At 36.8% G+C, this 14547-nt stretch overlaps 1 protein-coding gene across 2 annotated transcripts; it reads right to left on the reverse strand.

Annotated features, from left to right (window-relative positions):
- Positions 1–768: 768 nt before the first annotated feature.
- ggt5a (gamma-glutamyltransferase 5a) lies at positions 769–14107 on the reverse strand. 2 transcript variants are annotated; one of them, XM_030144078.1, is made up of 12 exons: positions 13839–14107; positions 12956–13083; positions 12752–12847; positions 9138–9318; positions 8676–8836; positions 8286–8435; positions 7859–7983; positions 4151–4338; positions 1937–2028; positions 1405–1511; positions 1153–1263; positions 769–1066 (listed from the first exon to the last, which is right to left on the reverse strand). In XM_030144078.1, exons 1-12 carry the CDS (start codon positions 14003–14005, stop codon positions 920–922), a joined length of 1653 nt encoding a protein of 550 aa, XP_029999938.1. In that variant the 5' UTR covers positions 14006–14107; the 3' UTR covers positions 769–919. The 2 variants fall into 2 exon arrangements, with proteins under 2 accessions (XP_029999938.1, XP_029999937.1); XM_030144077.1 differs by having other exon boundaries at positions 7859–7989; positions 8289–8435; positions 13839–14106.
- Between the last annotated feature and the right edge of the window lie 440 nt (positions 14108–14547).

Below are 14547 nucleotides of genomic sequence, written 5' to 3' on the forward strand. Positions count from 1 at the left end.
TTATCTCAAACATTTACAGCCTTAATCTCAGGCAATATGGGTCAGATGTTTTTATTCATGTTACTAATTGCTGAGAAACCCGGGGTTTATTCCTTTTAATTACAGACTTTTTAAAGCAAATGTTGATAAATGTTGACTTTTCACTACTTCATCCAAAAGTTAAATAATTATTTACAAAGATGCTATTTCACCTTCACACCAGTTTCCAGGTCACAATGAAGCAAATGTTTTCTTGTCTTCATGTGCAGTGTCAAAAAATGCAGCATTTTAAAGAAGGAGCACACTACATTGGACAATTGTACATATTTAATCTTGTGTGCATTAATACTAGCTGTGTGTAACAAATCTAAACACAAACTGAAGAGGTTTTTAGGTTACAGAGGCAAATAGCCTGCTATTTATTTTGAAGTCTTTGAAATAAATTGCAGTACTGATATACATTCATGACAGTGCTGATATACATTTAAGACATTTCAATGTGTGCTTTCATATATGTATAAATAAGGCAAAATGGTACAAGGATAAAACAAGCATAAAAATCCATTGCGGTTTTACAAGATGCAAGAAGGAAAAAAGAAGAAGAAAACGAAGTGAGAGATACAAGTGTTAACAATGGAGTCTAAATGGAGGCGTCAGATGCAGTCACAGTAAAAGAGCAGCTGTGTCTTCCTGCCCATTAAAAACTGTCTTCTCCACGTTCTTTTTCAGAGGTCATGTGCTTGACAGATACACTTTAGTGACAGTGTTTGGTAGAAGCTCCGTATTCAGTGCCTTATTCAGTGATTTTCCAGCCAGACAAACACCATCTGTTGCAGTTTTTTCTTTTTTTTTTTTTTTTTTGTGGTTTCGTGGCTTCACAAGTGTCAGTAACCTAGAGGCCATCCAAAAAAATCCATGTCATTGATTCTTTTTTTTTTTTTTAGTAACCAGCTGCTTTGCCTAGTTTCCTGGCATCCGACACAGCACAGATACAGCCATCTTCCTTCTCTACAGCTTGGACCACGTTGAAGAATCTCCCTGCCGTGTCTAGATCATGTCCCATATTTTTCAGAGCCTGGATTACATTCTGATGTGCAAAAAAGGAGAAAGGAAAGACTTAGATGGAACAAACATAGATTGTGTTATGTAAATGTAAAGAATTTAACACCTTACTTTATCAAAGTGAGATTCAAACCTCACTGCATTTGTGGAATTGACAAAAACAACTGGTGCAGCTATTGCCTCTTTAAGGCTCTTCCCAAACCAGAGGTGGTTCATGAGTGTCTAAAAGGAAAGAGAACAATATTTAGCAGTCTGACAGAAGGGACAGTGATGATTCCAGTGCATGCTATGACAACAGTGAGGGGCATTAGTCTGCTGCAATTTATCTTAATGGCACTCAACGTGATTGCCATGGACACATACAGAGGCGATTCCAGTCGTGATCATACTCCCACCAGTCGATCCAATCACCAGCGTCTTTGTCTGAGACTTTAGCACAGCGGGAGACATGGAGGAGGGAGGCTGTTCCCCTGTGAACACAACAAAGCCTTTTGACTGACAGGACAGATCATTACAATTCAAACTCATCAGTGTGAGAAGAACAAGAAAAACGATTAAAATGCAATGTGAAGAGTGTCTTTCAGTGCTGTGAATAACCACAGAGCATCAAAGGGTGAAGAGAGTTTAACTTTGTTCAGCTGCAGATATCAGATCCTGATGAACAGGGTTACATGAATGTTTTATCGTCCTACTATAAAATCATAAGCTCTTTTCTAAACACTCGCTGTCAAGTCACTTTTATTTCTGTAGCTAATACTACAAATTTGCCTCAAGGGTCTTTACAGTCTATGTACTACACTGTAGAAAACACTCTGCTCTTCAATTGTCAGTTTAAGTGAGGTGAAAAGTCTCAATTTCAGCCACGGTGGATGCTCAGACAAACAGAAAATGTTACCAGGATAAATGTTGTCAACTCTCCAACAGAAGTCAGACAGTTGGTTGTTGAGGATAACTCCAGTCCTCGGAGAGAAGACCTTTGAGCCGAAACTGTAAGATAAATGCATTGAATGGATTGGATTTGAGTTCATGCACTTTTTATGCTGAAAAATAACAAGCAAAACAGCCTCCAAACACAAGTGAAAATATAATACATACTGAGTTATCTGTTAGAGAAAGTAAAAATGAACCAGCTCTGAATACACTTCTTCTTGTACAAACATCAGAATTTTGCCACTGGTCCAAATGGGAGGATTGAATTTTTCTCCCTGTATATACTGATAACCTGATTGTACACCAATCATAAGGAAAACATAGGCACTGATGCACATTTACACTTTGCTAAAGGAGACACAAGGACAAAGTTTGGATAACACTGGTCAACAACAAATTTATTAAGTTTTTTGAGCTGATTTAGGATAATTTTGGTGTGCTAAATCCAAAAATCCCATTAATTTTGCTCAATCAGGTCAACTTTCTGAACTATGCTACATATTGGCTTTTTAACATTTTTGCTTACATTTATGGGCATTTTCACATCTTATGATACAAAATTCTGCCATATTTCTTGCAATAAACGAGTTCTGAAGATTTTACTTTTGCCAATTTATGATTAATGTTTTTTTTTTAATATTACAGGTGAATGAAATGGCTTCAACTAGAAGATCTTGCAAAAATAAGCCTGACATATTTTGCTACATCTGCGGTGAATACACCATTGTACCTAACAGGAATCAAGTCACAAGTTTCATAAAGTGTGCTTACCAATCTTATTTTGGTATTAAACTTGGTGACCAAGATAATTTTGCACAATGACGATTTAATGTTCAGTTTACATGTACTTACCTTTATCAATATCTAATATTCAGTTTACAGGAACTGAAGTTTGTAACACTTAATAAATACATCCTGTTAGAATTTTTTTTTTTTTTCTCTTAAAACCTATTTTGGGTGAGAACTATATAAAAAATCAACTGATAAAGTCACAAAAATGTAATCAATTTTGTGAGAAGATCAATTTTTTCAAAATCAAATTAGCAAAAAAAACCTGACCTGATTGAGAAAACAGATGTCAGTTTTGGATTTAGCGGTGCAAAATGGTCCTAATTCAGTTGAAAAAACCCAGACAACTTGCAAAAAAATTTTTTTGTAACCCAGTGTAATATATCTGCATAACCATGGTTTGGAGATTTTAACACATAGATAGGGGAACACAGTGACCTAAGCTCTGCTATCACAACAATGATTACTCCTTAAATTTCAGTTGCAATCACCTCTATCAACTCTTAACATATAACACCAATATACACTAAATATTTAAGAATGTTATCATAGACTTTTTAAAACAACTGCAACAAAGAGACTGCAACATATGCCTTTAAATGCAAAAACAACCACATCACCATGAATTCACCATGTGGTTAATAGACTGTTTTAATATGTATATTTTATTTTAATATGTATATTTGGAATATACATGTATTCAGAGCTTTATACAGTCAAGGAAAAAATATTAGACCACTGTTGTTTTTTTCAATTTCTTGTTAATTTTAATGCCTGGTACAACTAAAGGTACATTTGTTTGAACAAATATAATGATAACAACAAAAATAGCTCATAAGAGTTTAATTTCAGAGCTGATATCAAGTCATTTTCCATGTTTTCTTGATAATAACCAAAATCACTTCAGTTCTTACATCAATAGCTATGGCATAGTACTGCCAAAAACAGTGCTTTTAGGCATTCCATGTTTTCTTTTCTGTCTGTTTTAGTCACATGATACACACAGGAGTTAGTACTTGATTGCATAACCATTGTTTTTGATGACTTTTGATGGTCTAATGATTTTTTCCACGAATGTATATATGTTTGTATATTTAGAGCTTTATATACATTTATCTGTTTTTCTTTTTCTGTTGTATTGATAATTCTTTCCTTCTACTTTTTATTATACTTCAATGGAGCAACTGTAACACCCAATAATTTCCCCCTGGGATTAATAAAGTATTGTGACAGCTCATTTTCCCTGGTGATGTTTGGTGATTTCTCCTCATTTCCTTTAAAGAAAACACTGACTCCCTAAAGTCTTGAATATTTTTAACACCCTTTTTCACACCAACAATGAGATTTGAGGGTTGGTTTGTCACTGTGGAGAGAAGCTCTTCATACTGACATGTAGTTGATGCTGCTAGTGGCAGAAACTGCAGATCCATCCTCAGCTAGAACAGACACATGGGTGGTGCCTATGCTGTCCAGATGGGGCGTGATGTTGTAATACTGGGCATCATGAGTCTTCTCACTGCTGATCATTTTCCTGATGAGGTTGGCAAAGTTATCCTCCATGAGTTTCTTCTGTGGGAACTTTAACACCAAAAGAAGATCCAAAAAAGAAGAGTTAGGATTGTGTTTATATGACAGTTACACACACTGTGAGACCCGATAAGTTGAGTTTACTTACAAAATTTGAGGACACCGGTTGCCTTAGAAAATTTAAGTAATGAGTAATGAAACCTTGAGTGTCTTAAACTTGAATGCTTGGTTTGAATAGAATTGCTATTTTAAGTACAACACACTAAATGCCAAGTTAATTTAACTTAAAATTTATTTCAATGTCAATTGCTTTGTATAATCATTGGACTCTGTATCATCAGTTCATTGTACTCAATTCCAAGTTGAATTAGATTATAATTTTTTGCAATATAAATTGCTTTGTATAATTATTCAACTCAATATTTTGTAGCGTGGATAGAAATTGGGCAGGAAATTAGCACATTATAGTTTGACAGTACGGGAAGTGCTTTTAATTTGGCAAAGCATATAAATTTTCATTAAATAATAACAATTACAGATGAATGTCATGTCTCGTCAGATTTGTTAATTATGTTAATGTTTAGTGTTTCATGTCTCGTCTTTGGTTTTCAGTGTTTTGTCTTTGTTTCATTAGTCACTTTATGTTAAGTTAGAGTTTCACATTTTGTCCTGTCTTGCACTTTCTGTTTTATTTTGTACACCTCTTCCCTCGTGTTTCAGACCCTGACTTCTCCCTTTGTGTGTTTTCCCGCCAGTGTGATTAGCCCCACCCCTGATTGTTGTCACCTGTGTTCCCCTACCTCATGTATAAATAGTCCTGTCCAGTGATGTGACGTTCACGAACGAATCGAATCTTTTGAACAGCTCTTTGAAATGAACAATGGGAACCGAGTCTTTGTAAAGAACCATTCTTTTTTTTCTTTTGTTTTTGTCCGATTGCCTGTCAATTTAGCGTCACTGGGGAGGCATTGGGCAGGAGGAGAATGTTCGAGCAGAAAAAAAAGAGTGCTCGCACACTGCACATGTCTCATGGCAAGAAGTTAGCAAAAAAACAACAGTTCGAAGCGTGAGGTGAGCATACTCGAGGAGGCGGAGCTGGAAGACTGGTCAAAACTGGAGAAAAGTTTGAGAGTGAGTGAGTGACCACCTGTGAGTAATGAGCCAAAGAAAAAGGAGTAGTATTTGGATGCACTTTTCAGAAAGAAAAGATGGGCATGCAACTTGCAATATTTGCAAAAAATATATATCTTTCAAGTCTGGGTCAACGAATAATTTGCATCGCCATTTGAAGATGTTTTTTGTCAAATTCCAGCATTTGCCTAATGTCACCTCTCATGTCATGTATTTAGCCCACACATTTGAACTAACTATTCTTTTTTACGGTAAGATAATATTTACTGCTGCACCAATTAAACCCCTTTAAAATGTAATGTCAATCATCACATGTAGCCTATTTAGTCATTAAAACATTGGTGTTTCAAAATAATGCAAAAAACATAAAAGAGCCTGTCTTTTGAACGGCTCTTTTCAGTGAACGGCTCCTGATTGAACGGCTCCATTCAAAGAGCCAAAAGTCCCATCACTAGTCCTGTCTCCCTTTGTCTTGTGCCAGTTCATCTGATTCCGTCATGGTGTTTCACGTCAAGCTGCCAACCAGGTTTATCCATGTTGGTCTAGTTTCATGCTTCAAGTTTTCCTGTTAGAGTTTTGTTCATCATAGAGATTTGTTTATAGCTTTTTATATCCTCCTTGCGAGCTCTCTTCGCTTATCACTTTTTCGTAATTAAAATACTTCTATCAAAATCTTGAGTGATTATGAGTTGTGCATTTCAGTCTATTATTACTTGTAACAAACAGTTTTAACAATGAACAGGAAAACCATTGTTGGGCCTATGGCTCTCACTCATGGTGCAGCTCTACAAAAATACAAAAACAAACACAAAAAGGCCAATAAACATTGCCATACACACATTAAGTCAAAATGAACACTAACACCACAACCCTGCTGAACCCCTGCACATAAAAGTAACACAGTTTCAACAACATGCCCAATACCCACAATGCAATGTGGAGATAAAAAGGTGTGGTCATGACTAAAACTAAGTGATTTAAATCCATTCAACTTAAACTTTTTCATACTTTCGACTATGTCTACAAATTAGTAGAATATACTCAACATTTATAGTAATGTAATAAAACTTAAATCGTTTAAGTACATTGTAATTAAAGCATTTTAGTAAATACAAAGTCCGGGCTTACAGGGTGAGTTACTGAGGTTTGTGTAACTACAGGAGCCATAAACAAACAACACAATAACAACACGATACAACTCAACCTGTATTTACTCAGTTTCAGTCGCTAACCTTTCTAAATCCATATGGACAGAATATAAAGGGGTGAGGGGAAAAAAATTCCTACACCAATATTTTGTGCAATTTCCTCTTGCAGTGAGTCACCAATTCACTGATGATCCTTAATTTCCCTGAGGGACCCTACCCAAGGGATCAATAAAGTTCTATCTTAGGTAATCTATGAAACACTGATATTTCATTAAAACATGTGGGTGCTCTAAACTGATTCTACTGTCAAGGTGACTTTCAAGAATCAGTAATTATTGGTATTATGAGTATGTTATAGTCAGTATGCGTTGAAGAGGCTATGAGCTAAGACTGTGCAATTCAATTTTACAGACAGTTTTTTCCTCTTCAATCACTCAGACATCATGATCTATCATATATGATTATCTTGTATTAAGAATTGCTGAATCATGATACTATTGTTATCATTAGGTTAAGCTACCTTTATTGTCCCTGTAGGGAAATTCATTCTCTGCATTTGACCCATCATAGTCCATTAGGAACAGTGGTCTGCTACTTAGTAGTGTCCAGGGACCAACTCCAGAACTAAGGTCAATCAAATTCAATTTGATATATATAGTCTAATATAATGAATGAGTGTTTCACCTTTATGAACAGAGAAATGTACTTCACCCTCATTTTATTGAGACAAAAAAAAAAGATAAACAAACCAAGTAATTAGCCAGAACCTTCAAGGTCAAAGGAACACATAGGAGAAGTAACCTTGCATGCATCTGTTTTATGGAATAGAAGCTAGATGAAAATCCATGCAACACATGGAGATGCAAACTTAAGAATGTTAAATGCTCAAAAAGTAATTATATAAGTAACTCCTGAACTTTACAGTGACTTTAGTAGAGTTGCATAAATCCAAGAGAAAAGGATCAGTTACTACAATGGAAATATAGATGTTGACTAAGAACAAGTTACACCAGTTGGTTGACATCTAAAAAGTAGGTGGAACATGTGCATTTAACCGTGAGAAATAAATGTTATGAGTACAACTGCACTTGTAACTACACTACCAGCACTTACTATACTCTAGAAGTAGAGTAAAAAATGTAATGAACCAGTTTTTTCAATAGAATTCAACAATAATTTTGTAAAACTAATATTTTCTGTGCTGGGCACTGTGTATGTATTAGGGTGGTAAAATGCAGACACCAAATTTCTCTTTCAATTTTCAAGAATAATAAAGTGAGTTAACCTTTAACCTTTTCTGAGCTGAAGTTAGGATCACGGATGTGTTTCTTCAGTCCATTGACAAACTTGAAAGCCTCAATGTAGCGGTGATAGGTCAGCGTCTTTTCTTCCCCCGTTGCAGACGCTGAATTAAGGTTATAACCTGTTAGGGAAAAACATTATTTATTTAACTTTTCCCTGTTTTATGATAACTTTAAGTCTAAAAATGGATACGAATCTGTAACAAATATGCAGCACAAAGATGGGCTGACATTCATCCAAACACTCCACCTAATCTGTGTGTTAATGTACATTCACCATGCTTTGGTAAACAACATATATGCATACTAAGCAATGTAAGAATTATTTTTACAGTTATCTTTTCAACATAGAAATATGAGATACAGCTAACAAGCTTCATTATGGTGTGCGACTGCTCTGCAGTCTGTGTATGACACAAACCTTTCATGATGTTCAGTACGAGGCTGAGGATGATGCCTCCTGCAGGGGGTGGGGGTATATACATCTGGTACTCTCCCAAAGGAAAAGCCCACGCATCAGACACTGTGGCTTTATATGATGCCAAGTCCTGCAGCGTGAGTGTTCCCCCTGAGCAAGACATTGGAAAAAAAATGGTTCTGCTAAGCAAAAAGGAGCAAAATGCATTTTAAATCTACATAATGGAGATTTCCAATGGATCCAAGCGGCTCACATTAGAGTCTGTGAGTGATCACTGCTGTGCTTTACAGACCCCATTGATTTGCTCATTTGTAATTAGATCATTCTGCCAGGCAGAGAAATAAAATAGATAGAAAAAAAAGGAGCAGGATGAAACTCCTTGGACAATACCTGCCTCCTGTATGTCATGGATTAAATCCTTTGCTATTGTTCCATTGTAGAAGGCATCTGCCCCTTGATTAGCGATTATCTCCAAAGTGTCAGCCAGTTTCTCAAACTTCACAATGTCACCAATTTTCAGCAAGTTTCCATTCTCATCTGAAAAGATCTTACTAGAGAAATGTAAAGAAGATAAATATGAAAAAATGTGCCAAAGTCAACATATTTTCAATGTTTTTCATAGACATGTTGAAATATGTCACCTCTAATTAAACCATTATCTTAACTGCAAAGTTTACACAACTACCTGGATTTTCTCTATTTTCTTTTTTCGTCCTTTTCCCTTAAAAACCCTCCTTACTGTTTTGCTACAAACACTTAACATCTGGTATTTGTAGTGCAGCTTTTTCAAAGCTACTGTTACACCCAAGACACACAAATAACATCTAATTATTTTTAATGTGTCTTTCATACCGTAGCGCCTTGGAATCATTGACGAATGGAATGTATCGTCCTTGGATCTGAGGAACAGGGAACCCTTCTCTGGCCATCTGAATGGTCGGCTGGAAAAGCTTGGCCCATGGCAGCTTCCCATACAGCTTGTGGGCTTTTTCATAACCTCGAATTTCCCCCGGGATCCCAATCCACTGGGCATCTGATTGACAGACAGATAAATAGTGAGCTTACAGACTGATGGCTCTTCCCACTTCACTATTTGTGTCTCCTTGTCTGTTGGCTCGTCCATCCTCCTACAGCTTTGTGACCTTAAAATGTATCTCAGTGTGCCATCTTCAAGGCTGTCTAAAATCCTAAAATGTGCCTGGAGGGGAAAGGATCGAAGAGAGGGGCTGGATGGAGGACGTATGAGTGAGGATACACAGGTTTATTTTTTGCAAAAGTGTTTTTAAGCAAAGAAGCAGTCAGATGATCTTAGTTTGTCCAATTAATGTTGAGCCACTGAAAATGAATTACAGCTGACAGTCCATACTTCAATTACATCCTCATGGCTTCATCTCACATCCACTGTTGTCCTAATATATATGGATCTGACTGGAAAAGAGTGGTGAATATACACAAGCAGAACTTTGCACATAAAGATGTTTGTTATTCTGAAAAAGTGGATGGACAATAAATTATCATTAAATTTAAATAAGACTAAAGCAATGATGTTTGGAAAAGCAAAAACCAATTCAGAACTACAGATAATGATTGAAGGAGTCAAAATTGAAAAATGTAAATAAGAACAAATTCTTAGGAGTTAGAATAGACAGTAAATTATCATGGAAAGCCCGCGGCAGACACATAAAAACAAAAATCTGTGTGAAACCATACCTTGATGAAAATGCACTGTGTACTTCATTCTACTCCTTGGTACTCCCATACTTCACATTTTGTGTTCAAGTGTGGGGAAACAGTTACCAATGCACAATTAATCCATTAGTCATATTACAGAAACGAGCAGGTTGGATTTCTAGAACACACTCATAATCTGTTTATTCAGTCAAAACCATTCAAAATCCAGGATCTTGTAAAATATTATACATCAATAATCTTACTCAAAGCATTCACCAATTACTACCAAGTAATATGCCATTTATTTTTTTTACAATTCGGGAGAGTACTCATAATTTGTGAGGTTTTGGAGATTTCACATTACCTAAATTTCGAACCACTCGTAAACATTTTTGTGTGTCAATATGTGGAGTGAAACTTTGGGACAGTCTGGATATCCAACACAAGCAATACCAGAATATCCACAGATTTTAAACTGTTATATAAACATATGGTCTGGTCACAGTATAAAGACAGAGGGTCTTAATCCTTATATTACATCAATTTTCTGTCTTACAATGTCAATGTGTGCTTGTTGTTCCTCATCTAGTTGGTATGTGTTATCCATTACCTTTCTGGTATTGTTTCTTACCGTTGTTGGTATGTAATTATTGTAATATAAGTTAACGGTTAGCTGTTACCCATGGTAACAGCATTATGAACGTACTTTGTTTCTATTTTTCACACACATTTTGGTTATATAATGTACAGGGTGGGGAAGCAAAATTTACAATGAACATTTAGTTGTTTTTTCTCAGCAGGCACTACGTCAATTGTTTTGAAACCAAACATATATTGATGTCATAATCATACCTAACACTATTATCCATACCTTTTCAGAAACTTTTGCCCATATGAGTAATCAGGAAAGCAAACGTCAAAGAGTGTGTGATTTGCTGAATGCACTCGTCACACCAAAGGAGACTTCAAAAATAGTTGGAGTGTCCATAAAGACTGTTTATAATGTAAAGAAGAGAATGACTATGAGCAAAACTATTACCAGACAGTCTGGAAGATACTATCAAAGAAGAATGGGAGAAGTTGTCACCCAAATATTTGTGGAACACTTGCACAAGTTTCAGGAAGCGTGTGAAGGCAGTTATTGAGAAAGAAGGAGGACACATAGAATAAAAACATTTTCTTTTTTTCTATCAGTAAATTTTCTTGTGGCAAATAAATTCTCATGACTTTCAATAAACTAATTAGTCATACACTGTCTTTCAATCCCTGCCTCAAAATATTGTAAATTTTGCTTCCCCACCCTGTAAATACTGTTGAATGAGTTTATTATAATTTGGTATGGGCCTATTTGTTCATTGTCCTGGCTTGAAGTCTAAAGACAGGAGTGAGTATTTAAAACTTCCTTGTGGTAAGTTATTGATGATGAGCTATGGGGGTGGGATTAAGTAAGTTTTCTTCTTCCCACTCCTGAGTATAAATGAATGAATTTGAAATTTTTAACTTGTATGTATCCTGCTGAATGCTCAAAATAAATGAATAAATGAATGAATTCTGAAATCATATTAGCTATATAGGATGATCAAATATATAATCTAATAAATTTCTTAATTAAAAAATGACATTTCTGACATCCCTACATTCTTATCCTTATTGAATTAAAAGTAAAATCTATGTTTTTTCCTGGACAGTGCACTGCTCATCTGACATATCATAAAATACAACAGTATACCACAATAATGCTGGACTGATGATGCAGCTGTTCCACATGTCATACTTCACTGGTGTTAAAAATGACAACTTCAAAACCAGGATGTGTTGTTTTTTAAATGCCTGCTGCCTCGACTCCTCTCTCTGTGTGTGTCCTCTTGTGGGACTGAGACATGAGGAGAGGAGTCAAGGAAGGACAAATCAGGAAATACAATGGTTTGGCAACACATTTATACAGAGGGTCCAAAGGACACCAGACGATGTGCCAACACAGTTCTCATCACAGACTGCAATGACAAAAGAAGTGATAAAATCATTGTATTAAAACTGGGGGGTGAAGGAAATACAGCCAGATAATGCTTTATTAATACTAGGCAAATGATTGTCGCATATGAGTATAAAGCTTTTTCTATATGATGAGGGTATAAGGCAAAACACTATGCTCAATGCTACGTCTGCACCAGTTAATCTGCGTTATCTTCATCAGTAGATTAACAGATTATATTTATGACCATGTGCTTTTCAGCCCTAATAATGTTCTCATTATATCAGATACAGGTTGTACGTTCCCATTGCTGTTTGCCTAAATAGGCTTAGAAGCACATGTCGTAACAAGATTAATTATTTCAGCACTGTCCTCTTACTGTGTGTGTGTGTGTGTGTGTGTGTGTGTGTGTGTGTGTGTGTGTGTGTGTGTGTGTGTGTGTGTGTGTGTGTGTGTGTGGTCTTGACTCAGGGCTTGTTGCCAGACACTACACTGTAACGGTTGGGCCCCCCTTAATGTATACAAGACTGTTCTGTAAGGTAACCATCACAGTTGTCTGACCTTTCTTGGGATGACACTACGTTTCCAAGAAAAGACTGAGAGAATGTGTAGCCTGGGTACACATGAAAATACATTTCACTTATGGTCATACATTTAGAGACAATCCAGCTGGTTTAATTATAGATATTCAACTATTTCACTTTCTTATATCTAATACAACAGGCCAAGCAGGAAAAACAAGACAGGTGTGCATCATGCCAGTCTGGTAAAACATATATAGTGTATGCAGGTTATGTGATGATCTATGAGGCCAAAACATTACCTGGTGTGATCTGGATGGCAGCAGCACACGACTTTAAGAGGTTAGGATTAACTGCCTGTGGTGCAATTTCTCTGGAGTTGATGATTTTCACTTCACCTTTGGAAAAAAAAATAGGACACATATTGAGCTGTTATGATTTCTAGTTGAACCATGGTGAGTTCATTTTACTGTTGAAATATTATGGAAATCTATTTTTTCAGTTACCAGAGCTGCTCATAACTGTGAATATTGACCCTCCTCCGACGCCCATACTTTGCGGGTTCATGATGGACGTGCACAACAATGCGGCAATGGCGCCATCTACCGCAGAGCCTCCTTGTTTGAGGATGTCTCTGAAATGATTCCACACATCATCAGGCGCACACATAGATGTCAGGTAGATTTGTTTTTCTGATAGTCTGTACCGGCTGTTGCGTTGTGTGTTTTCATCGGGGTTTGTTTGTTTGTTTGTTTGTCTGTCTGTCTTTTAGCAAGATAACTCAAAAAGTTAAGGACGGATTTTGATTAAATTTTCAGGAAATGTTGATACTGGCACAAGGAAAAAATGATTAAATTTTGGTGGTGATCGGTGGTGGGGTGGGGGCACGGGGCCCCACTGATCTGCCGTGGCGGAGGTCTGCGCTCTCCGAGTGCTTCCAGTTTTATATGGTTTGCATCCAGCTGACATTATGTAAATCTTAGGCGGTTTCCTTGTTCCAATGAAACACACATTTCCGTAGTTCAAGGAAACCAAATACAGCCAACTCTGACCTCTCTTAATTCAGTGATAAGTCATTTAAAAAAGTTGCTTGATTTAGTCATCCATTTTTGCGCATTAAGGCATATGTAGACATTTGCTGTCCGACTACAAGACGGAACATCAAGAAAAGAACATTATTACATTATCTGGAAATGTCATACAGAGTTTTAGTAAGTTTTCTAAGTGTTTCTGCAAGTAGTAGTAGTAGTAGTAGTAGTAGTAGTAGTAGTAGTAGTAATAAAAGTGTGTCTCATGAAAGGAGCGTCTTGTGCGTAATGTGATGAATCCACTTGCGCCCATAACCACCCCACTAACCAGATCAACACTCACTTATGAAATGTAACTCACCGTCCAATCTCCGAACATTTCTGAGAGTCTGCAGCCACTGCAGCTCTTGAGAAAGTGTCATCCGGACACTTGCGCCTCACCAGTACAGCAATACACACAATGATAGCCACCAAGATGAGAAGAATCAGAGCGCAGCAAGTGTAAACCCTCGCCTTTGACCTCGCCATGACGCACGCTACGCATGAACATTAAAGTTGTGTCTAAGCTTCGGTCAAACCGCAACTTTATGATGGTAGTCGATCGACTGACAGAAAGCAGTTGCCAGTTTGCCCACTCAGAAGAGGCGTGTTCCAATGTTTGAAAGGGTCGGACCCGCCTTCTCCATGAAGCGCAAACTTTACGCGCAACTCATGTTCAGATCATTGGATGGATGCAGCTGTAGAGTTCAGCCCGAGGGGATTTCACTTCAAACCAAACAACACTGCAGGAATGCCAGTGTCACACAAGTCAGGTAACTCAATAAACAAGACTAAAACCTGACTAAAGTTGGCCCCAGGTTTTGTTGCTGCTTATCTGCATCAATCAGAATATCAGTTAGTAATTATTATTTTCTTTTCCCGTGTTTTAGACCTGAGAAAACTGGGTCTAGTCATACCCTCACAAATCTGAGAACTGGAGTGCACACAAACAACTAACTTTATAACGAAAAGAATTAAGATATACTTATTTTAATATTTCCTTGACTTCTACTGGTGCAAAATATTGCATT

This window comes from Sphaeramia orbicularis, chromosome 9 (genome assembly GCF_902148855.1).
Source record: "Sphaeramia orbicularis chromosome 9, fSphaOr1.1, whole genome shotgun sequence".
Classification (NCBI taxonomy): domain Eukaryota; kingdom Metazoa; phylum Chordata; class Actinopteri; order Kurtiformes; family Apogonidae; genus Sphaeramia; species Sphaeramia orbicularis.